We start from the raw sequence: 22,570 nt of genomic DNA, 5'->3' as shown, positions 1-22,570 counted from the left end.
GCGTCGCAGTGTCGTGGCCCGGTCGACACCCGACCGTTTATGGCTACGTTTATCTCGAAATAGTAACTTGTTTGGGTCATGGCGCGACGCAATCACACACCATCGCTCCAAATCAAATCAAGAATTGCGAGTGGACAGTCAACATCGATATCCGACGTGAACCTATGTATGGCGACGTGTTCGACTACTCGATTACATCTGTTGATTATAACATTAACCTGACGTGCGCAATTAAACGATCGCGAAATAAAATAAAAAATGATACATAATAGTCTGGCACCAAATATAGACATATTAGAAAGGATTTTTAAAACGATTCAAGATGTTATAAATAACAAGTTTGTTAGCTTAAATTACACAGTACACCTTGTCAGTAATTTGATTGGTAACTTAAGAGCCCATTCATTGAGCCGGCGCCGCATAAATAATTGGCAACTGGCAGGCTGCGAGCTGCGCTGAGTCGGCGAGTGCCTCATGTGCGGCAGGCAATGTTGCGGAACGAGCGGATTGATACTTACTTCGGTTCCAGCCCACGCCTATCGCCGCCTCAATTAAACTGACGAACACTTCCGTCTCTTAATTCCTTCGCAAATGGCTCTAGCCGCATTATTCAATACTATTTGATACGAACGATTTATTTATTGTAAATTTAAATTAACTTGCTTTAAGACACGTTGCAATAATAGTAAGTATCTCACAGCATCTCAAACGCATGCTATAACTACGCTAACGCTGACACAAACTGCAGTATAAGCAGAGCTCTACTCACTCAAACCATAATAACAAAGGCGGAGTCGCATGAAGTGCTGTGATTACAATGCATTACGGCGATATAAATATGATTGACATCACAGATATCGTTATAGTGCCATTTATCAAAACGTCGATCAATTTGACGTCTGTACGACAGAAATGCCATATGCCATTGTTTGCTTACAGAAACAGGTATATTTAAATAACAAAACACTTGCGATATAAAAACGAAATGTCGCTTCAACATAAGTAATGACATTTGATAGTATTCGCGCCTTGTACGATTCTAGGAAATACATCATTTAATAATCAGTATTCTTGCTAAGCATTTCAAGAATGTCTGTGTTGATTCAATAAGAATTGCATAAGTTCAGACGAGGAATCTTAATGCTTGGACAGAGATAATAAAGTCCGTCAAGTTTCGATATCTTTATAAAGGAGAGCGTTATGTTTAAGTAGTCATGCGTGCTAGCCATACAGAGTCTATGATAATTTAGTCCTTGTTTCAGTTATCGCACAACGTAATTTAGTTAAATATTTTTACCCTGTATTACATCACTGAGAATAACTTAAAATTTGTTTTACATATTAGAGAGCCATAACAATATGACATGTAGCTCTACTTTTCACACAATTTTTAGTATGATTTGATTTTAACCATTGGCTTATGTTGGTTTGAACTGGATGCAAATACGTAACAGTGCTTGTAGAACTTAAGTGCATTTACCTAAAAGATAGAGTCGAATTATCAAAAATGGAATCTCGTTTTCGCTCTTATTTAAAATGATAGGTTGTCTTTGTTTTATTACAGAATGCAGACAAAAAACATACGATCGCTTATTTCTTGTTTTTATTGTAATCATTGTGTATATACACCACGCCTACAGCTGGCTCCTACGCTCCAATCTATAATTTAATGCTCAACTAGCTGTTACCAGCAAAGTGTTTTTAAAATGCTTATTGTGTGGCTACTTGATACGTCAGAATGTAGCGTAGGAAGGGCCAAACCCTTACATTTTGTGGATTTTTCGGGGAAGATTCGGACTTTTGTGAAAAGTTCTATACGAAAAACTAATGCAGATGGCACAGTTTACAAACGCCGGTTTGTTGAAAAAGCATAGTGACTGGAATGGATTTATAGTTTTAAATGAAGACGAACTAATAAAAGTACAAGCAACAGCTATAAAATGATTCCCCAAAGTAGTCGATACTCATTAACACGGTATGTGACATCAGGTAGGCAAAGATTATTTTATGTTCAACAATATCTTGCATAATCACATGAGTTGTAGTATCAACTATGTCAATACTCCTCATCTGTTTATTGAAAGCGACCAATAAAATAGTTCAATATGCATATGGATTAGTTCCATTTATCTATTGCACGATCTATGTACTTAATATTTTAATATTATCTACAAATATATCATTTCTGACAAATTTGTGATGATTATTAAATAATGTTTTGATTTACATAACTTACACGTACACATATTAAAACTTTTCGAAAAAGTACGGTGTTATATGCAATCAGATGAAGAATCATCCACCCCTATTTATCTACGAAACTGAGAAAGAGGTCCATTAATAAGAGATCCCGCTATTGGTGTAACGATCGTGATCGGTAATGCTTTATTTTATTGCCCTTCTTCATTGACAGTGAAGTGGGTCGAGCGGAACGCGGCTAAATAAATTAAGAGGAGCCCGACAGCACTCTGTTGTGACTTGCTTTGAAACAATTTGTTACTGATTATGTTGACAGATACATGCTGAGCGCGCCGTTGTTCCCACGGATGTAACTAATGCTTAACTGTCGGTGCACGTTACATGTTTATCGTACTTCAAGCTCGATGAAATTATGCGTTCGGAAATATCAGTTAAAAAACCAGGTTTCGCTAAAAATAATCTGATGCGAGGTTGTGAATGTAAACAGTGTCCAAAGCGTGCGGTGTAGGCGGCGCGCGGCGGCCTCCACGCCTCGCGCCTCCAGCACAGGAACACATGTTTACAACTGCCACCAGATACCCTTCTTTTAATTAAACTAATATCATTTTTTATGGTTTGCTTTTGACCCCAGTACGATATGTCAACAACTGCAGTAAATAGCTTGTGTCAAGATCGTGTGATCGTTTTTAACTTGCTCTTGTTTAGGAGTCGATAGGAGTAGAAAAAGTATTGTAATAAATATGTAAGCAAGTAACTTATTCTTCAACAAGAACTGTGTATCAGAACTGGTTTAAAAGGGATTTTATATTTGTACGGTTGTCATTCAGAAAAAAGGCGCTCTTAATTAACGCAATTTAGTTTATCATGTAAACAAATGTATCTACATAAATTAAAATAATTTGAAGGACTTTACATTTTATTAAATAAATCGACTAACCTGCCGTTTGTTACTGGAGATGCTGGTGGTGGTACAGTATTGGTGGTGGTTGTGGTGACATCCTCGTGCGTCAGTTTGCGCAGGGTGCGCGGGGACAGCGGCGTGCGCGGTGAGGGTAGTTCAGGGGTGACGGTGCGCTCATCGTCGTCGTCCTCTATTGGGCGGTAGGAGCGGTCCCCGCCGAGCGCGCGCCGCACCAGCTCGGGGCTGGCAAGGCGGTTGGGAGCGCGGAGCATGCCTGGGCGCAGGCCGGGCGCGCCGTAGGTGAAGGGCGCGGAGTCGGCGCGAGCGTGGTACGGTATGTCCGGCGGGCGGTCTGCGTGCGACTGCGGCTGCGGCGTGTGTGGCGCCGGCGGCGGGTCGGGCAGCGCGCTCACCGTGCGCAGCATGTCGCCCAGCAGCGCGTCGAGCTCGTCGGGCGGGCTGGGGGCGGCGCGGCGCCCCGCCGATGAGATGCCCGAGTCCATGGACGCGCTGAGCGGCGAGGCGGGCCCGCCGCCGCCCGCGCGCACCACCGTCGCGTAGATGGACCCGTCCAGAGGGCCGAACGTGTGCGCCGCCTCGGTCCCGTCGCCTGCTTCGCCTCCTGAGCCGGAACCTTCTGCACTGCCGTTGTTCTCACCTGGACGGGATTAATACGCTTCAGGCGGACGAATTTTTCAATTCGGATGTTACACATAAAATTTTAATTTAGCTTCGTTGCGATTTCAGACGCCAAGAGGCGATGTGTTTAGCGACGGTTTAATTACGAATAGCTTTTAAATTGGATTCGATTCGCTCCAATAAACTGACGGGGCCTCTTCGTAACGATGTATCTAGTTAGACACGTGTATAATTTTCTACTGCACTTAGTACATACGAGGCAGATTAAATTAACAAGAGGTAGATTACGCGACAATTTTGTAATATTAAAATATTCACACGTAATAGATAGACAGCGAGCAGCGGGTGTTTAATTAGCCATGTGCCATCTGGTACAGTAGCGGTTGCAGTTAATGTCACCCCGATAGATCCAGCATTTCCTAAAAAGGACTAAGTTTGCTTCCCGTTATTCCAGTGGCGGGATGACCGTTAAGTGTTGTTTGATGAAGTGCCGGTACACCGTCCCACTTATAGATAAATGTAGATATATTCTTATACGGAAATCATCTAAAGAAACATGTAGCCAGCAAACGTACGGGATACATTGGTGTGCTAGGCAACATATAAGTACCTAATGAGCTCAATTTATGGCTGAGTGTAAGAGCATTATTGAAACACTGTTTTAATAACTACTGAACTTGAAGTGATTTGGCTAATAGTAGGCACCTAACACAAATCAACATGAGACTTCATACTCGCGAACCTAAAATTTTTTGGGTAGAGTTCTGCGTTATCTTATCTCAGAAATTACAATTTTAAAATTAGGAGACCAAAAATAAAATTCCCCACTGACCTAAGATAACACTATCATATCAAAATGTCTCAAATGTTCCCACAAGATGAGTCCATCAGCCAGGCAATGGTTCAAGGTGATCCCGCCAAACAAGGAAACGACCTCTACATGCCAGTACCAACCTACAACTAAACTACATACCTGTTTAATTTACGTAGTTTGTTTTATATTACACTAATAAACGTATTTATATAATAGTCAATGTTGAACATTAATGAAAATATTATTTGTTTTAAGTGACATGTGTTAAAACTTACAATAAACTAGACCGCAGCAACCCACACAGATATTTTTGGAGAACCGTTAACGAGATGGTCAAAGTGTCAGAACGTATAAATACTGAATGCAAATAAGGAGGAACGACACTATTACTTAGTCAATTTACATAACGAGCGAGTCTCGGTCGCGAACAAACGTTTATGTTACTATTAGTAATTTTTATGTTGGTCAACAGACGAACAGTGAAATGATTGAAGCATTCGCACCGACTCTATTGCGTTCACGAGGTTCGATTTCGAAACTGAACTAAATGTGAGGCTGTCAATAACGCAATTAGTGTAAAGATATCAACGTCAGCGTCTGGTGACCGTCGGCCTATGTTAAGGAAGATGCGGTTATTTCTGTTTTGTCAACGAAAATAACGCGGACGGGTGTGGAGCGAGGGCTAGTGTTACGAAATATGCAGCGCAGGAAGAGGATGTGCGCCCTAGCGTCGCCTGCGCCGGCGCCAAGCCCACTCCACACACGTGGAGATGAAAGATAAACGTCTGATATTAAGAAACAAGGTTAGTTAGCAAAAAAGCCAGAACACTTTAACCCTTTTTATGGCAGGTACTTTACAATACTCTACATTTAATGTCTGTTGATATAACGGTAGAGCTAAACGACTGCCTATTTACGTCGACCATCTATTTGAGCTCCTAAAGCATCACTTTTACACGTACGAAAAGTTTTTAGTTCATTAACGTTTGAAAATGAGCGTGACTGGCGTAGAGGGCGAGATACATGAGTATCAAAGTGTTCTTAACGCAAAAACTATTCGCAAAAAGTTCAGTGTCAGTTGACGGTGGTAAGTTTTAACATTGTCGCGATAAGAGAAGTTACCTATGAAGGTGAGCGTGTGTTCGCCCACAGTGATGTCATCAGGCTCCACCCCACTGTTCCGCGAAACTCTAAGTTCTACTGCATTAATATTCCGCACATTCGCTCGTTTGGCTATCTGCGCTCGTTATCCAATGTTAGCGCCGAAATCTAACCAGTTTTGGACTTTTAGATTTTTTCTGCGCAAGGAATGTGGTTTATTTTGGGTAACATTAGCATGATAATTAAATTATATAGAACTGGAAATATGTAGACGCGAATTATTAATGTTTCATCTTCTAGTGATATTACAACTTAGTATGCTGAATGTCTAACACTTCGAGCACAATTTACCATTAAATAACTCCGAGTATTAACTAAGTTTAATAAGTTATGTTAATTAAGATTTGCGTAATGAACACTTATAAGCACTAAGCACAAGCACGTCCGACACATTAATACCGGTGTTATTGACTGCAGGTACATCAGAACTAAAAGCTTCGGAGATAAAATAATTCTGATAGCTATCGCGGACAGGACATGTGTGCGTAATGTCAGGGTAAGCAACAAAACGGATAAACAGCGAACCGATCGATACTGTGCCGTATACTATGTACTACATACAATACTCCGAGAATGGATCAGCTAATGGATGGACACTTTAAATAAACAACTTCAATACACATCTTTAAAATTACAACATATCTCTGAACCGATCTGTTTTACCTCGAGTACTTCAAACTTAAAACATCTCTGGTTTACTTCGATTGCAGATTGATTATTTAACACGAGTTCAACCTATAATAGTTTTTGCACAGCTGGGGATGACGTCAGTGTAAACATAGCCTTGCGTGTGAATACAAAATTCATTAGGTATGGGCCGGCGTGGCTGTCATACAAGTACGAAGCTTTGACCTTACTACGTGTACAGGGCTATAATCTAATAACGCACGTCTTTTGTTTATGTCTTCTACGATTAATATCTGGTTTAGTTTGCTGTTCAATGATTACTATTATTCAATTCGCGGTACAATAAAAAAACGTCTAATTTCTTGATCACTTGCTGCAATTTTCTTGACAATAAAAAGGTTCATTTCATGTCAGTGATTCACTCAATTCTCGTATCGAATTAAGCTGATGTGTGACAAATGGCCGTAAGGGCATGCCTGTCATCCTCCAGTGCAAGGCACATACATCAGCGATTCTCCGCGCTGGTCAATTAGAGGGCAGTGCTGGCCGGAGCAACTCCAACCTCATTTGTCGTTCACACTAACGCGGCCTATTGTCATCATTACTATTGTTAAAGATGAAAGCCGGCGATGTAGACAGATTCAATTTATTTTGATACACTCTCGGTACTGATTTTGTTTGACACACGCGATCAGTCATCGCTACATATATACAAGAGAGTACATACATTGTGTTAATGAATTTACATTCTCTAATAAAAATGAGCTATAAAACTAGCGGCGAAATTAATGTCACACTCACCTCGATTGTGATTTTGTGAGCCAGCCTCGAAATATCCGATGGGATTGCAATTTGATTATTTTCACTAAAAACTTTTTGACTCTACAATTTGAATGACTGAATCTTTTAACAATGCTAACTTTTTTATTAAAATTTCGTCCGGTACTTTTTTATGTGATGTTACAAGTTTGTTTCGATGTGAGTGTCAGTGCGGTGCGCGCGCGTTCTTGCTCAGTGGCCGAGTGCGGACTGGTCTGGGCGGGCGGGCGGCCGGCTGCCGCTGCCGGCGTGGAGCGGTACATCACTAAAATAGCCCGACACCTGCACCGCAACCGCGACCTCTCGCTAACCCGTGTAGTTAGGTCGCTTTGTCACACGTGACACATTTAACGATCATTTACGGGACTTTTAGTTATAATTAACGCCAGTTTTCGTAACGGCTGTACTAACTACCACGCTTTTGTGGGAAAACTTTAGACGAAGTTTTCCATTAATTTATTTACTGTTAGCTCAACAATAAGATACTCCTACGACCTAAGATGAAATATGTTTTTATAACAATTGAATTCGTATTTAAACACAAAAAAAAACCTAGTACAAAGTAAACTTTTTCGAATATTATTGAAAAACATAAATCGAATTCATTAAAATATACAGAAAACGTGTACAACCCGTTACACTGTGTTCCTTCCAAAAGGGCTATTACGCAAGTTAGTTAAAGTAACAGTCACATTGTTGCCGGTAACGGCAGTCGGATGTTCTGGCTCGCGGCATTGCCCACATGCGGGAACCCCTCGAACAAATCGTTAGACAAGCTTCTAATGTTTTACAAGAATAGATTAAAACTTGCGGATGTTGAACTAATAAAACGCAGCTAAGCGAATCTTATGAAGTTTCCTATAACATGTACCAACATTCCTACGTATAATATGACGGTACCTACATATTGCTGAGTTATTACGTAGTTATTTTCTTAATGATATAATAGCACAAGGCAATTGTATTGTTTTATCTTATTTATACGATTTACTATCTCTACGCTTTGAACTGGTCAAGGTCGAGTTCTTGATTTATGTTTTTTAAGACCTAGCTCTCGTAATATATTCTCATAATGTTCTATGCACTTATAAATATTTTATACATTGTACTCTATACTAAACTAAAGACAGAAAAACCTTATTGACTCAAACCACTTTGTGGCGCTAATTACACAAAAAAGTAACATGAACAAAAAACGCAGTTACCTGAACAAAACATAATATTTATAAATGAAGCAATTGTTTGTTTAGTTCGGGAACTGAACCCGCAGCTCATCACATTGTGAATGTCAGTATGTCGACCCCTATACTCAATTGTTAATTGATATGCACTTTACTTAAATAGACCAGGATATGGCGCATGAGTGAGTTTTATTGAATTCTACTATCACTTTGAAGTGCTTAGTATAAAGATAAGTAGTACAATTTTCACCAGAAGCGAATACACGAAATATGTTAAAATATATCGACTTCTTTTTTACACCTTAATAAAAAAAAAACCATATTTTTATTCATTTCTGCAAGATAAACACCGTTTTATACGACCTTAGCCTGGAGTATTTTCCAAACTTCCATCCTTATGGCTATAGGAGAACATCATTATGACAACAGCATAAAGTTCAAAGTAACTTACCAGGGTCATCATCGGTGAGGGTAGACAGCGGTCGCAAGTGTTCGAGGGAGTCTGCACGCGCGAGCGCGTCAGGTGCGGCGCGGAGGGGCGCGGCAGGCGTGGGCGCAGGCGCAGCGCCCCCGCCGCCCTCACCGCGCAGGAACACCAGCTCTACTGCACCGTCACTCGGGAATGATGGATCTGAGGAGTTTTATTCTATTGTAGTTACCCGAATTGTAGAAAGTCCGACTAGTAAAATCATCCTAATTTTCTGCCTTACTGCTTCTTCAGGAGTCTGCTTAGGACATCTGTTATTGAAGTCAGTTGCAAAATCTTTTCCTTCTTTATGTGAACTTTATATGAGGTTGCTATTGCGTTAATAACACTTATATTTTAAGTGCGAAAGTACATGAGAGTTTTAGCATGTTTGTTACTCTTTTTTATGTTCAATCAGCTGGACCGATTGCGATGAAATTTGGCATGGGGACTTACATTTTGGATTAATGCACCTATAATCTACATTCAGGCGGACCGACCCACAAGCAACAATTTAGTGGGTAAATTTAAGAACATTTTGTAACAAGAAATAATACCTAAAATTATTTCAAAACATGGTACTTTTAGAATGTGAGATAAATTAGTTCTTTCCTTATTCCTAGTCAGATTTATTGTTTCGACCTCACACCTAATGGTTGCAGCAATTTTCCTGATAACAAAATCATGTTGGCGTAATTGTATCCAATTGTAGACGAGATTTATTGGAACGACTGCTATTTTGTTGTAACTAATATTGTTTTTATACGTGACTCATGATATAATGGCTTCCTCATGCATTGATCAAACGATTTGGAATTCAGGTGCAGTGTTGCTGTGGGCTATGGACTTAACTTCAGGCGTGGTAGGTAAGTACTTTTTAGGTTTCCTTTAAATAGGGATTTATTTTTTGATCTAAATCCATATTTTTTTTATGTAAGAAAATAGGTTTTTGGGCAGCAAGTAGCATGGATGATAGTTATTTTCAGTTATCTAATATATAAAATTCCCGTGTCACGATGTTAGTTACCGTACTCCTCCGAAACGGTTCGACCGATTTTTATGAAATTTTATATACACATTGGGTAGGTCTGAGAATAGAACAACATCTATTTTTCATACCTCTAAGTGATAAGGGTTGCTCACAATAAAATTATTATTTTTTATTTTTAGGACAAAATTGACAAAAATACATACAACTAGAAAAAAAATCGGCAAAACAACGTTTGCTGGGCCAACTAGTAAAATTATGTAAATATGGGTGTGTTAAAAAAGTCTATTCTATCCTATATGAGTTGGTGACGCAATTTTCAAATATGATTTTATTGTGTATGTAAAGCACACTATAACCTATCTGGAGTAAGTTAGTATAGACAGGCTAGGGGATTTTTAAAGTGACCATAGAAACATCATCCAATTTAAATTCAAGACTGTTTTTTGTATTGCATTTTACTAATACATTCAAGGCCGCATGTATTTTACAACGAAAGCTAAACTCATTTCATTTAGTCATAACGCATGCGCCGACGGATAAGATTCTCATTTGCTGTAAAGTCCAGTAATTCCGCAACACTTTTACAGTTGTTAAAAAGAAACGACACTTTCGGTTATGTAGTGTGCTGTCTCGTTTCCTCAATTGCAAGTATTTATTTTTGAGGTTTTGGTAGGTGCATTTAAAAGCAGAGGAAGAGTAGTGCTGGTGTTTACCGTGCACAGCATGATCGAGTTGCTGCTTGGTGAAGGATAGCGTGTGGTCTGCGACTGCGCACGTGTGGAACTGACACGCGAACACCAGGTGACGCTGCGCGTTGTGCATCTTCGCGTGCGCCGGCCTCCGGTACGCGCGGACTACCACGTCGCCGCGGAGGGCGAGTCTGCCCACGCCTACTGTCCAGCCGCCACCGTTTACCATGTAGAGACCTGCACAAAAACGATATAAATTAAGACATTAAATAATACATAATAAAACAGTGATTCTGTATGGCTGATCCAGTTTTTTACTTTTTAAGGTGTTTTTTCCTTCCCATACCTTGTGCATTCACATGATACCAAATCTTTATATCGTCTACGTCAGTGATATGGTAAGCAATGTACGAAATACAAATCTCCAAGTCCGAGTCAGAAAACATAAGGTTACTTGTATGGAGTCAGGACGTCTAATGGGGCAGCATAATTTTAAAATTGAATTATACTCGTACTAAAGTAATATTTACCTGATGTATAGACGCAGACGAAATTCTCGTATATCTTGAGGAAGGCGATGGTGGGGTTGGCGGGAGAGGCAAGTGATCCAGCCACGCTGACGTGCGTCAAGTGAAGAGGTGCTGCGTTCACTCTGATCTGACCAGCCAGTAATCCAGCAAACGTGTCGATGTAGCTGATAACAAATAAAACAACATATACACAAGATTTCTTTTGTTGTCCGTAGTGGAAAGACTTCGGGATTTATGGAATATGTCGAGCTCTCGCTGACTAAAAACACCCTGGAAACCTACAATTTCCTAAGCTAGAGTCACCAGATGACGCATAGTCTGTGCAGCTCCGGCAAGCCCTAGTTCATTTGGACTTCTTCTTGATAAGATATCCTTCCCTCAACGATAAACAATGTCTAACTAGTGATATTAGTTGATATAACATCATGTTCTTATTGCAACAGTGCACTAATACTGTACATGCGATGTGTGCAGATTATAATTTACATAAACTGCGAAAAACCAATTTGAGTGTGCCCTTTAAAAGAAATGTCAAGACGTTAGATTACATGTGTACCTTACATTAAAGGCAAGAGAGATACAGCTATATAGCCGGAAATAAATACTTCGAACATTTCCAAGATGAATGTTTAGATTATTAAACGAATTTAAATCAGAAAATAGAAACAAGAAGAGTAATTAAGTCTGAATGCTAGAAGTCCCCTAGTACCTTTTAAAGCAGTATTATAACAGTTGTCTGAGCAAGACGACTTAGCACAGACCTTCTCTTTTCCACAAAAGGAAGCTGCGGCTTACCAAGTCACAAAAGTCGTAAAAAAGATATGGTGTAGAGCCATGTAGCTGTACAAGGAGGGTTCAAGCATTCATCACCACGCCAGCTTACTGGGTCGGCGATTCAGATCGCAATATTTGGAATCCAGGTTTCCTCACGATGTTTTTCTTCACCGTTTGCAATGGAATAACCTTGCTTAAAGAGTAGGTGAGTCCCTAGTACTCCGTAACGGTAACCGTGGCCCCGGTACACAAGGGCAAAGGGACGAACTTGAGTGGGTTTTAGTCCGTAGAAGACCGACACTCCCTTCTGCTCAACCCAAAGCGTAAAGAATCATTTGGTGTTTTCCCCTCCGAAAAAAAGGTTCCAGTAATATTGGGGTGGTAGTGAACCTTCATAGAAGTGATATTTACCGTTTATTTGAAGGCAGTTGGAAGACAGGCACGCGGTCGTCGAGGTACCTCCTCATGGCGTATCTGTCGAGCGCGTGCTCCGGCGCCCCGCAGATGGCTGAGTAGTGCATGTACGCCGCCACCAGCACACCCAAACGTTCACGGTTACCCCTGCAAGTCAAAACAGTGCTTTCTTTAATTATAACGATCAAAGACTAAACGGAATGTTATGGATATGAAGTTTTCTGGATAAGAACAGTATATCACGATCAGATACTATGTTATTATATTGAAAAACTATATTATGCCAATAGCAGTCTCACGATTACAAAAAAACGTGCTAATAAAACATTGGGGTACATCCTAAATATAATTGTGGCAAATAAATTTAATTTGACAGGAAACAAATATCAATAATATTTGTTCAAAGTATTCGATTGGACTTTGTACAAGTGCTAGTAAATAAAAAGAAATATGTTAAATATAATGTTATTAAAAATAATGACGCTAAAACATCGAATTAACTATCTAATTGCAGAGAGGAGTGGCCACGAGTTTGCCTTGGGAAACTAATATCTAAGTATTTGTATGTACAAGACAAGGTCCTTCTAGTCTCCACTGATTTGTTATCTTAAAGAATTGATTTCCTATCAGTGGATTTACATATAGAATATTATAATATCTTACTTTCATTGCGTATAAGTATTAAAGGCCGAAGATTAAGAGATATATAGACGGTATGTTGCATAAAATTCCTATCTACATTGCATTTGATGTAATTCACGATATCTACATTGGAATGTAGCAATTTATCGTTTGAATGATAATTACCATGCGAGTAATATGGCGACATTTTTGGGATGCGCGGCGAGCCAGCTCTCGATGTGCTTGCAGGCGGCGCAGAGGCGCTCCAGCGGCGGCGCGAGGTCGCCGGCCCAGCCGAGCGAGCGCGCGCGACCGAACACGCCTCGAGCGGTACTGCTGCTGCCGTTGTTGTCGCAACCACTCACCTCAAATACCTGGAAAAATATACCAATAATACATCAATTTCATACTTCAAATTTAAGTCGTTAAACAGCAAACCAAAGTTGTTGCTTGAATACCCTTTTTAGATTTTTATCATAACTATTGCGTTGAATTTGTGACGAAGAATAAAATGTATGCTAATTAAATTAGTATTCAAGACATTGAACTTTCCAACACACAGGTACAATAAATTAACAATGAAAAACACTAGATCTAATCTTACGCACATTTAAAAACTTCATATTTCAGTACGTACGTAGTACGTAGTTTAATTAAAAATACCAACTGATTAGTGTAGATTTCTCAGTTAAAATACTTTGTAGCGAGTTACACTGATAAACGATACAGTCGCGTACAGCGGCGTTAAGTGAGATAAAGCTTAACGTATCTTGGAACTAACATTGAGTTAGTGTAATCCTACTTTATGGGAGTTTTAAGTAAAGGTCTCGCTACTTATATCACCTAGGAGACCTTTAGGCGCACACTCATTGTAGAGTTACGAAATACGCGGCTTGTATGGGCGCTAGCAAAATTTATTTTAGACATTAATGTGGCCCTGCATTGTAAACGCCACCACAACTGTACTAATATATTAGATAAGCATTTAATGTCTTTATAGAGTTATTTGATGACCGAAATATCCCTATCTACATTGCATTTGATGTGAGCATAGTGTAGTAGTATGGTAGTATAGTGGTAAATGTAATGTAGTGATTTAATGTTTCAGTTTGGTTTCAATAAATCATTTTATTTTATTTGGATAATATAATATTTTATGGAACTTTATTTAAACAGCTGTTTAAATAAAGTTCCATAAAATAAACTCGAACTAAAAATATTTTGCTACGGACATAGAGTAAGAAGTCGTTACGCGTCGCAGCTAAAGCGTGGGCGGGATTTCCTTTAATTAAAACTCATATCTATAAGCACATAAAAATATGTCTTCGTATTTTCATAGAAATTAAAATAAACTAAATATTTAAATTTAAAATACTTTTGATATTGATATTTGTAACTATAAAAATGAAAACGTCTAGAATCGGGTAGTAAACGTACTTCTGACCTCTAGCACGTAGAGCTATATCTTTAATACCCATCCCACAAACACAGGAAAGTGTAAATACATATAGCACAAAAAAATCAATAAATAAAAGAAGCAGCTTAGAGATTCCTTCGTTTTTCCTTACACAACCAGTTGAAATTTTGTATTTGTATATCTTCTATGTGGTCCAAAAAACATGAAACTTACCATGAAATGTTCTCCATGTTTATTGGTGAGCATATGCGCGGCCTGCGCCTCTGCATGCGCGTCCCTTTCGGGCAGATGTAGAGCTAGCATGCGTTCCGCCACATAGCACAGGTCTAGCCTGTTCCCAGGCCCGCCAGGGTAACTCGCCGACCGGGAACCACCCTGCAAAATAAATTGCCGTTACCAAGTAGTCCGTCAGAAAATAAGGTATTTTTAAGAAGCATTGCAATTCTGCAAACTCGAAGCTGGATGTTGAAACAATAAATTAAGTTGTGCCTAACAAAGTTTTCCTTCATGACATAAGAGTTCTTTATCGTTTAAGTTCCGAGACTTCACAAAAGTTTGTGCTTATAATATTTCGCTTTTTAGCCTTGGGAAGCCGGTCAGTAAATCTATGGGGTACGGGGAAAAATGGGCTTTTAGCCAAATCCTAGACAATAGAGATCGCGTTCGATCTGCCTGGCACAGTGGCACTCCTGGCCGAACATTGCCCGTTTCACTGAGCATGTCGTTATCTGCAGTTGCACACAAAACTCTTATCTAGTATAGTGACAGCATATTAAATATATAGATACACTAGCACTTTCAATCTTTTAAGCCAACTTAAGCTCCAATTTTATGTGATGTCACAGGTCGGTATAAAATACACATTTGTATGAATGTTAGTTGACGGGAAGGCGATCCAAATATAGATAGTAGTGAGAATAGGACTAAATGATGATGACAGGAGACACGAAACACATAAATTGAACAGTTCCTATGTTTACCTCTAGTTAGTATGGAAGTGAGCAAGGACACTAATTGAGCTGCAAGTTGCAGTCATCGCGAGGCAGCTCCGATTTAAACACCGTGTTTAGATACCTCTATTTAGATCGTAAGCTAATATCAGCTTACATAAAGGCGTATTCTGCCTACAAAATTATAATATGTGCTTTGTAATTTAATTTTAATTTTAAAGTGATTAGTTTTTAATAATATTCAAAATTTTGATTGATTATCCGAGTCAGGCTTAATGTTTTTTTACCAAATTACCATCCCTAATGATGATACAAAAAATCGCACATTAAATTAGTTGGCGAGCCGGTTTCTTGACCTTACGACACTGTGTTAGTCTTAAAACTTTTTTAATTGTATGTTAGTTTCTACAACTTCCAAGGTCAACTGGCAGGAAATAATCAAATTTTACACGGCTATCACAAGCGTTCACACAGAGTTATTTTTGGGCCCCTCTTTTAGATTAAGCTATACACAACACGTGTTACTCGATCGGGTGTGAACAGTGAAGGACTCGTAAACATTTGTCGGATATACAAAATAAATTTGAGACAGCTAATCTCGTCATAATTTCCGCTTTATAGAGTAATCCGGGCGCGTGGAAAACTAAGTATGTAGGACATAATGGAGTTGTTACGGTAAACTAGAATGGAAAGGTAACGGCGAAGAGAAAAGCCCTGATTTGTCTTGCTTTTAAGTGTTTATGTCAGAGCGAACATAAGGTCGTAGGCGCGCCATAATTCTGTGAAAGTGTCTCGAGAGGTGCGTAGGCGCAGGCCACGCAGCCGCGTACTATGCGAGCGTCGCGAGTTGCCTTCAATGCATTTAATCCGATTAGAGTAGTCGATGCGTGGCTCTACTTCTATATTATGTAAATTACAGCTATTTGTGTACGAGACGTTTATTTGTATCGATTATTTGTAGAAATAGCATATTATAGTAAATTGGACATAATTGCTAAAATTGTGGCAAATTAAGCCTAATTTCCATTTGAAATGCAAAATGTAAATCTTTCCTTCTACAGAAACCATTGTGTGTAAAATCTATGCTCATTGAAATGTCTGTGACAGCTGTTTCGTGACTCATAGACATGTTTTTTTTTTTTCAATTAAATAATACCTCAATTTTACCATAAAACATCGTATCATGTGTCATTTTAAGGCATAGTAATTTAAAAACGTGCGTAAGAATTGGTATGGAGTAACTGTTAATCACATCAAAATCTCTCTTCCTTATGAGAAATATTGTTACGAGAAAATAAGCCCAACTTTATGACAATAACGTGTAGTTGTCATTTCTGAGCGAAGTGTTGCTAACATTATGATCGTATTACGTAAAACATTAATACATCTAATTGCTCATGTCAGAGCCGTTGTTGTCGGGAAGCAGTGATGTAAATGTAATCAATTAGGTTCCACTTTATGCATCGACATGGTTACGTGATCACGATCAGACACTAATATCGTTTCGCTCAGTAAAACTTGATGCAATATCGTTTAGGAACGGTCGATATGCTGACAAAGATATATTGTGTGGATAGGCTCAGTTTGACAGTAATTAAATTTTAGTAATTATTTTTAGTAATTATTTTAAATAAATTATATTTAAGTTACAAAAGTCAAATCCGTAGTTCTAAAAAAAAAAGTTTCATGGAAACGTTGACCCCCAATTAAATTCCTTACAACCTTTTTTTCAATCGGTTATTTGACACAGACAGACGGAGATACTTTCGCATTTATAATATTAGTATGGATTTACCTGTTCCCTTGAAAATGTCGTAGAGGCTGGGGTGGCCGGCGCACTCGCGGCTCGACTCTAAAACAATAGAAAATTATATTATTAAAACGTCAATTACATATTAAAGTAAACCTGTTATTACTAACACGAATCTCGCAAAATAAATCTTTAAAAAGTTCCGCAAGGCCGAGCTGTCATTAAAATGAAATCAAAAGTTGTAATTTAATCCTTGTCATTTTTTCTCAATATCGGCGCGCTGTTGATGGGTTTTCGGTTCACAGAAATATTATTACATAGTGTAGCGTGGCTTTCAAGAATGCATTCAATTTCACTATCTAATGTTGGTAAGTAGGCTCGCTGCGGTAGGTAAATGATTAATTCATACGAAAGTTAACTCATTTGCAGGCGTTGTGACAGTTCAATTGGCCGCTGCTGATGATAGTTTCTTCATCATGATATAAAGCCATTATAACGTTAATATGAAGTAGTTTTCAGTAAAAGCTGTTCGTGAAGTCATAATCAAGTTCTTGTGAATGTAAGGGAAATTAAAGTTTAATAGAGCAAAATTCTTTTGCTTGCATCGGATTACACACTTAAATAATTCATTGTAAGATTATACACAGTTTCTGTCAAAATGTTTGTCCGCTACAGTAACGTTAACAATTTAATCAGGTCTGTATCAGCATAACAATAGTTCACTGGAGTGCTCGACTATTCTAGGAATACACTTACTTATAACTGTACAATTATTTTCGAAGAAAAACATACTATACTCTACTTTATAAGTACGTATAACACGTTTTGTTATGAGGTTAAGACAAAGTTGGTCAAAGTTTACCAGTCGCGGCGTCGTCGAGCGCTGTATCGCGATCGGATGGACAGATCCCTTCAATATAGCTGACAAATGAGCACCACTAGGTGCGGCTTAAGTGATTACTGCAGCTTTTAACGCTTTATTATATGATCGCTATCAGATTAATAGTGGACTATCATAATTATTTAACGTGACTAAGTATCTGTGAGAATAGTTTGCGTAATGTTTTAAGATAAGTATCTCTACCTGTTTCAAAATTATGGTAAATTGTTATAGATTACCAATTTATCAACGTCTTGTAAAATGTGGTAAGTGTCTATAGCAGCATAGAACTATAAGTTGTTTAGTAATATTTATTTCTCCTTCATCTATCGTTTGATAATTCTTTGTAGATTAGCTATGATTTTAATATACATACATACTTAACTCTCCCTTCATACATTCATAGATAAAGTAGTTTTTGTTATAATTGTGTGTCGATTTGGGTATCGTATCAGACTAGTTTTACAAAGTTATTTTTGTGATTAGTGATAGTTATAGATACGGATATTTATAAAAATAAATGGGGTCGAGATGATTTTTATATGTAGGTGTAGAACTGTTGAACGAACCGCAGCGGTAGCGCGTGTGTGTGGAGCAGCGCTGCGCGAGCGCAGTCTCGCGGCCCGCGCCGGCGCACGCTGCAGGTAGAACACGGCGCGCCACAGCGCAAACGCCAGCCGGTGCAGCGCACGCGCAGCGTCCGCACCGCGCCCGCACTCCCCCCGCATGACCACTCACACCCATACACTTCCACTCCACTGACACATTTTCTTGTGAGGACATTTAACTTGTCACTTTTTGTTTATACATTAAAAAACCGAACCTATTAAGTTTGGGGTACGATACATTTTTGGGCCCGAGAAGACTGTTGCAAAATGTTAACGCGACTGTGAAATACTGTAAGTTACATGTCCCACTACCCACATTCGATTCCACATGGATTTTCATCCATAGTAGTCTAGTGTGTCTAGTGGACGTGTAGAATTAAGAGTACAAAAAAAACATGAAAATATAGTGCCTACCTATTCCTAGCCAAAAAATAAAAGGAGTCTAAAAATAGCATCATGTATGCGTTTGTTTTACCAAAAACAAAGGATGAAAGGACGGTGCGGTTTGTGGCACGAGTGGCGGCAGGGCGGCGGCGCCCGGGGCATGCGCCCCGAACCCTGCAGTGCGACAGCCGCCGAGCCGCGGACACGCTGCACTACCCATATGAATGTCCGCCACGACAACCGTGGTAATCAAAATAAAAGTCGGCTTTTTACAGATTGGAATATGGACGGTTTTTGCACGTTTTTATCGAGATTTAAATGATCTTGATAAAGTCATTGCATTTTAATTATAATGGAAACACTGACATACCATTACAATGTTCTAAAGATTTTAAAGAATATTGAACGGGATATAGTAACAGCACGTCACTGTACTAACCCTGACCTTCCTAATAAAACGTGTGGCTGAGCGCGGGGGTGAATAACCTCGGGGGTGTGCCATCCAAATAAAAGACCGTCATACGACGGGAGTCAGCGGTGGCCGAGACGACGAGCCGCCACTGAGACTGAGCCGATTCCTTTCATTGCGCTGCACTTTCAATGGCCAAGATTACAAACAACCAACTATTGAAATATTTCTTTGAAAATACGCAAAAAAAACACAAAAACTTCTTGTACTTTTAAAACTTTAAATCGTGTTTTGTTAACCGAACACGGCAGATTCGCTGTAGTTACAATTATTTGACTATCCAGCATTGTAGCCAACTTATCATTACACTACAATGCCGTTATCAAGATAATGTAATCCTCGTATTGCGCCTCTTTATCTTATCTGAGAACATTAACACTACATCTTAGCTAATGAGATAAAATTGTGCAAAAAATTAAGATCAATGAGAAAAAAGCAACATATTTTTTTGATAAAATTCTTAATAAGATTTAAAAAATACCACTATGATGCACTTGTCACACAAAACTTTCCACTTATCAACTTATCACAGCACTTATATAAACTAATTTCAAAAGAAAATGGACCGATTTTTTTTTGGCACTGACCTAATGGTGTCGAGCCAAGTTGCAAAGAAGCAGTTAGTTTAATCGGAATATATTTTATTAGAGTGTTGTGGGGAACACGCGTGAGCCGAGGTCGGGAGCGGCACTGGCGGCGACTGTCCGCCGCAGCGTCCCGGCGCTCCTCTCGGCGGCACTCTGGCGTCGCCGCGTTGCTAGGCAACCGCCGCCATACAATCACGCACACTCAAAATATCATAAAAATCTCTGCATTCATATAGTGAAAAATTTACAGCTATTCGGCAAATATCATGATTTTCAAAGCTATGAATGTGGGTGTGTAATTGTGGTGTGATGTTTAGTAGTGTCCGGTATTATACTCGGAGTCGCGAGTGTAAGTGCGTTCTCCTAGTTCACAATTAATTCAGCATCGTAAAAACGAAATGTAATTATCCAGGCAGTCGGTTAACCGAACCACCTTGTTTTATGGTTATAACGTCGATGTGTCGATCGTTATTTAATTACAGTCTCGATAAGTGGTAGGTATGCGAAGTGCAGGGTACTGTGGTTATTAAAAAGCTGTGGTTATTAATTTAAATGTATTATGACGATAAATATGTGTTAACGTACAAGTTTAATGGCAGTTGCTCCTCGTACACGTAGATTGCAAACATGTCGTTTTATATGTAAACTATGAAGCTCGCGTGTTTATAGTGGCTGTCTACCTAAATGCGTGCATCGAGCTGTTTTGATATAAAAGTAGTTGTAATGCGGCGTATGACGCAAGGCCTGCCGGTTCATTCATGTTTGTGCGGCGTAAGGCGGGCGGCGCGGGCGGGCGGGCGGCCGCTTCCGTAAACAAACGCGCGTGCTACCGAGCCCGCGCCCGCGCTCACACCGATCTCTCCTTTTAAACTCAATGCGTAAACCAAAACTAACGTCACAAGCTTGCGTGAAGGTATTGCAATTATAAATTGATTTTACTCTTATTTTAATTATAAAAAAATCTCTGATATTTTGTTAACAAATAATATATCATTCTTGCAAAGAGTTTTATTGATGAAGTAGTTCTAGTTATATTGATTGAGACATCACTGGACAAATAATGCGAGTACCTGGACCCAGATGTTGATCAACAATGCGACATTCTCACGGCATGCACCATGTTAAGGGGCAACTCGTGAACGCCAATCACGTGCAATTATTTCGTCGTAGATATTAACTATACTAAGAACCGTATAATGTACGTAATTTGTTAAACATCATGTATATTTTCATCAAAACATAGATATGTATTTCCTTTGCATAAATTAAAGAAGGTTTGTATGCTTTCAAACTTTTTGTTCGCTGATTTTGTTCAGTGTTTATTTGTAAACCAAAGTACCAAAGAAAAAAAAACTAACTGTTTCTCAAAAGGTGCCTTAACGAGCTGTTGAATTAAATTTTAAAAGACTGCGAACGTCCCTATTAAACCTCTTTTAAACGCTTCATTAATTAACTGGTTTATTTTAACTCGTTTAAGGGCAGAGATAGTTCCAAGCCCAGGTGCCGACGTATCTACTAGTTAACCCAGTAGCTTCCTCGCTTAACGAAAATAAATACTGATTCCATTTAAATTGACTTTCTGCTGTGTGAAAATACAAGTGCAGTGACTAACAAGCCTTTGAAAGCGGTCCACGAATGTAAATATTACTTTTAAAAGCAACTAATGTAAGCGTAACGTCCACCAACAAGGTGGAGCCCAAATATTTACACAGAGACTTATATTTACATAACATTTCAATTCTATGGAATAAACTTTCTATTTCAATCGTTTGCTTCAGAAACTCGGTGCGGATAATTACACGCGGAATATTGTGACTATTAATTAAACATTTTCTTCGGGTTTATTTATCGTCACGAAAAAGGTCAGTTTGTATCTATGTACAGTAACTTCAACTCAATTATCAGTCTGCGTAATCAAGTTCGTAAAGTTATTTGGGTTCCGGACAATTGTGAAGGAAGCAAGTGCCTAGCGGGGTCTATTTAGCCGCAGAGAATAATATCAGTGAGCTAAGGCTCGAGTAAACAACATTATCTCTCGCTGTAAAAGGAACTACAATATTTCGTCGGTGTTCCCGTAAGCCGGGAAGAATCGCCGCCGGCTCGCTCCTATCGCGGCCGCTATCGTGAGAAAGTTTGCGATCCGCCGCCCAATCACTTATCTAACATTAATCCCGGCCCGCGGCCTCTTTGACAGACACTTACGGCCAAAAGCAATTTGTATTAATTACACACCAAACTATATCGATAACTATTTATTTAGTTTTGCCCAATTTCGTAAATTGAATTCTGTGTTGTTTAGTCTATAGTTTATAGTAAGTAACGGTTTGATACTCATACGATAAGCATAATAATGATGTATGTGAGGTGACGGGACGTGAGGCGCGCGTGTGTCGGAGTGATGTAGCCGGCGACCGGCAGCTAGAACAGGTTGTCTAATACGAAGTGTTTTGATTGCGGCGGAGGAGCGGATGGTATCGCTCGATCTCCGGGTCTGTGGGTCGGGTCGGCCGGGTCTATTGTTTAAGTGTCGAATTTTATTTATGGCGACGCCGGGAATGGCCCGCTGGCCTGTGCCGACACCTGATGCCGTGATCAGTATCTCGCCGGCCGCCGGGTGGTCCGCTCTCAAGCCGCCACACGCTCTACTCTACACTTATACCTTAGTCTCGAACGAGCTGTTGTAATTCGGGATGCTACTT

General features: G+C 39.4%; 1 protein-coding gene across 11 annotated transcripts in view; it reads right to left on the bottom strand.

Annotated features, from left to right (window-relative positions):
• The window catches only part of LOC113504877 (tensin-1), a 76,651-nt gene that overhangs the window by 5,663 nt on the left and 48,418 nt on the right, over positions 1 to 22,570 (bottom strand). For 10 of the 11 annotated variants that reach the window (XM_026887371.1, XM_026887372.1, XM_026887370.1 and 7 more), the window contains 8 exons: positions 16,989 to 17,045; positions 14,457 to 14,618; positions 13,013 to 13,200; positions 12,203 to 12,352; positions 11,018 to 11,181; positions 10,512 to 10,724; positions 8,793 to 8,972; positions 3,137 to 3,758 (listed from right to left, as the gene is read on the bottom strand). In XM_026887371.1, the coding sequence (XP_026743172.1) occupies positions 3,137 to 3,758; positions 8,793 to 8,972; positions 10,512 to 10,724; positions 11,018 to 11,181; positions 12,203 to 12,352; positions 13,013 to 13,200; positions 14,457 to 14,618; positions 16,989 to 17,045 (1,736 nt within the window). Of the gene's footprint in view, positions 1 to 3,136; positions 3,759 to 8,792; positions 8,973 to 10,511; positions 10,725 to 11,017; positions 11,182 to 12,202; positions 12,353 to 13,012; positions 13,201 to 14,456; positions 14,619 to 16,988; positions 17,046 to 18,392; positions 18,711 to 19,765; positions 19,838 to 22,570 lie in introns of those variants that run through there. The other variant, XM_026887380.1, reaches the window with a different exon arrangement.

Source organism: Trichoplusia ni, chromosome 23, assembly GCF_003590095.1.
Source record: "Trichoplusia ni isolate ovarian cell line Hi5 chromosome 23, tn1, whole genome shotgun sequence".
Taxonomy (NCBI): domain Eukaryota; kingdom Metazoa; phylum Arthropoda; class Insecta; order Lepidoptera; family Noctuidae; genus Trichoplusia; species Trichoplusia ni.
The sequence above is the reverse complement of the archived record's forward strand: the minus strand, read 5'-3'. Positions and strand labels throughout refer to the sequence as shown.